General features: G+C 56.0%; 1 protein-coding gene across 1 annotated transcript in view; it reads right to left on the reverse strand.

Annotated features, from left to right (window-relative positions):
* Positions 1 to 3,332, reverse strand: part of NKD1 (naked cuticle homolog 1 (Drosophila)) — a gene marked incomplete at its 3' end in the record, with an annotated part of 51,438 nt that overhangs the window by 8,618 nt on the left and 39,488 nt on the right. The window contains exon 3 of the mRNA XM_005880325.1: positions 56 to 162. Coding sequence (XP_005880387.1) covers positions 56 to 109 — 54 coding nt within the window. The remainder of the gene's footprint in view (positions 1 to 55; positions 163 to 3,332) is intronic.

Below are 3,332 nucleotides of genomic sequence, written 5' to 3' on the forward strand. Positions count from 1 at the left end.
CCATCGAGAAGAGAAAACCCTTCTCTCTAGACCCAGGGCCAGGAAGGAAACTTACTTCCAGTTTCAGCTGCTTCTTGGAGCCCGGGCAGGACTCGCTCAGCTTCTCCATCCTCTTCTCATCTCCACTGGCCAGCCCGTCGGTCTTCTCGGGGGGCAGGGCCACTGTGGGGAAGGCAAGGGAGGATGCGTGAGGCTTCGTGCTGGGGCCCCTCCCTGCCCCCCTGCCCACCTGCTGGAGTCAAAGCTGCTTTGCCCTCCAGGGCTGTCCAGCTGCTCCAGGGGGGCCCCTTCCAGGGCACACCCATGCTCTGCCCATGGGGGACACGCTGCTATCATGACCTGCAACATCCTTTATTCACCCCCCTCACCCCCCCACACACACACCGCTCCAGAGGGCGGGGTGGGGGCTGCAGAGAAGAAAAAGGAAAGGAAGAAAGAGAAACAGAGGCCAGCTCCATCTTCAAAGCCGCTGCCTCCCTGCGCGGAGGTCCTGGCTGGAGATGTAAGCTGGCCAGGCTTATCGGAACCAAACTTCAAGTTCAAAGGGAAGTTATCAGAAAACCACCTTCAGGTTCAATGTTGCCTTTCAAGTTCCACTTGATAAAACCCAAAGAAAAGAAACCTCTGTCCCGCTCTCTCCTCTGAGCCCCCTCCTCCCCTCCGAGCAGAAACAGCCTGTCCTCCCTCAGGTCCTCCCCTGCCTCTCCTCCTCTCCCCTCTCCCGGGAGGGCGACATCCCTCCCACCCCTCCCCCGCTGCGCGTCTTCTCTGCAGATCAGGGTGGCCTGGCTTGTCCTCCCTTCACCAGCAGGGCCTCATCCCATCCTGGCTCAGAAAACCACCCAGACACCCCTGGAGGGGGTCCTTCCCAGCAGGGGCCGGGCACACAAGGGTAGGAGGACTGGGAGCCATCCTGCCCTGGGGCCCTGGGGGCCAGGAACAAGGACAGTCGGCGCCCCCTTGCCCCACCAAAGATGGCCTTTCACCCTCTCACTGCCCCCTACCCAATGGCTAGAGGAGGCAGGTGTCACAGAACCCACCGATCAAAGCCTTGCAGACCCCAAGGCCAGGGTCAGGGCGGGACTCAGGGGTCATGCTTCTACTTCCACATGGACCCTCTGGAACCAAACGAGGCCAAACCAGCACCGCCCCCAGCCATCCCCATGCAGAACAAATCGCCCTCCACCCACCTACCCACCCATCTATCCATCCATCCATCCTTCATCTATATCTAGCCATCCATCCACTCATCCACCATCCATCCACCCACCCACCATCCATCATCCATTCTTCATCTGTATCTAGCCATCCATCCACTCATCCACCCACCCATCTATCCATCATCCATCCTTCATCTATATCTAGCCATCCATCCACTCATCCACCATCCATCTATCCATCATCCATCCTTCATCTATCATCCATCCATCCATCTACCCACCATCTATCCATCCATCCATCCATCCTTCATCTATATCTAGCCATCCATCCACTCATTCATCCATCCATCCACTCATCCACCCACCATCCATCATCCATTCTTCATCTATATCTAGCCATCCATACACTCATCCATCCATCCATCCACCCACCATACATCATCCATCCTTCATCTATAGCCATCCATCCACCATCGATCGATCCATCCATCCATCCATCCACCATCCATCCTTCCATCCACCATCCATCCATTCACCATCCATGCATCCACCATCCATCACTGGGCTCATGGGCGGCCTGGAGGAGGGAGAATGGTGCCTACCACAGACCGCCAGGGTCCAACCTCCGTGAACAAAACTATCATGGACATGGGCTTTGGCACCACGTTCTGAGTCCATTCTCTGTCTCTTACTCCTTCCTGTGCAGCTCAGGGACTTGTTTCCCAGAGATGATCTCTGATCGATCCATCCATCCATCCATCCACCATCCATCCTTCCATCCACCATCCATCCATTCACCATCCATGCATCCACCATCCATCACTGGGCTCATGGGCGGCCTGGAGGAGGGAGAATGGTGCCTACCACAGACCGCCAGGGTCCAACCTCTGTGAACAAAACTATCATGGACATGGGCTTTGGCACCAGGTTCTGAGCCCATTCTCTGTCTCTTACTCTTTCTTGTGCAGCTCAGGGACTTGTTTCCCAGAGATGATCTCTTGGGGGCATCATTTCAGGGGGACTCTGATCACGCTTCAATTGCAAGGCACAGCCGCAACAGGAGATACTGCTCATGGGAAAGAGGAGGAAGTAGGAGGGGAAGGAAGGAAAGGGACAGAGCAGGAGAAAAGCAAAGCCTGTCTTGCCTCTGGATTCCCCTGGGTGACGGAGCGCAGGACTGGCAAACCACGCCCCCATGAGCCAAAACCTGCCGCCTCCTGTTTGCATAAATAAAGTTTTATTGGGACACAGTTGCTGGGACACACACTGTGTATGGCTGCTTCCCTCCACAATGGCAGAGTTCAGTAGTTGCCACAGAGACGGTCGGGTCCACGCAGCCAAAAACGCGTACCCTCCCGGCCCTTTACAGAGAAGTCTGTGACCCGCGCTGCAGGCGAACGCAGCCTTCACCTGCACCGGGTACCCGGATCCACCTGCTGCTCGCCTGCTCCACTGGGAGCCCTGGTGCACGCACCACCTGCCCAGCCATGCACGGCAGCCATGGACAGAAATGTCCGGGCTGCCTCCTTCAGACCCGTCCTCAGCTCAGAGGAGTCTGGTGCAATGGGTGGGCCTCCTTTTCTTTTTCTAAATATTTTAAATATGTTTTTATTGACTTCAGAGAGAGGAAGGGAGAGGGGGAGAGAGAGAGAAACATCAATGATGAGAGAGAAGCATCATGGATCGCTGCCTCCTGCACGCCCCCTACTGGGGATCCAGCCCGCAACCTGGGCCTGTGCCCTGACCGGGAATCGAACCGTGACCTCCTGGTTCCTAGGTCGACGCTCACCCACTGAGCCACGCCGGCCTTCTCTTCTGAATCGGCTCCCCGTCCCTCCTCACTCGGTCCCTCCTCACTCCCCGGCCGCGAGGAGCGGAGCGGAGCCGCTGTGTTTAGCAGATGATGCTTCCCCACACTCCCTCCTGCAGCCTGGCGTCGCTCTACCCCCGGCAACTGCCAGATTAAATGCGTTACTTGACCATCCTCACCCGCTCCCTTTGATGTTCCCTTCTCAGGCTTCAGAATACCTTTTGGAGGGAGATCAGACAGCATTAAACAGAATTACTAATTAATTAAGCAAAGTTAAATTTTAAACACTGTTTGTTGTGTTAGCCAAAAGCCTGAACAGAACAGACTTTTTTCCTCCACGGAGATCAAAGACAGCCACTTCC

The sequence above is a fragment of the Myotis brandtii genome, unplaced genomic scaffold (assembly GCF_000412655.1).
Source record: "Myotis brandtii unplaced genomic scaffold, ASM41265v1 scaffold633, whole genome shotgun sequence".
Classification (NCBI taxonomy): domain Eukaryota; kingdom Metazoa; phylum Chordata; class Mammalia; order Chiroptera; family Vespertilionidae; genus Myotis; species Myotis brandtii.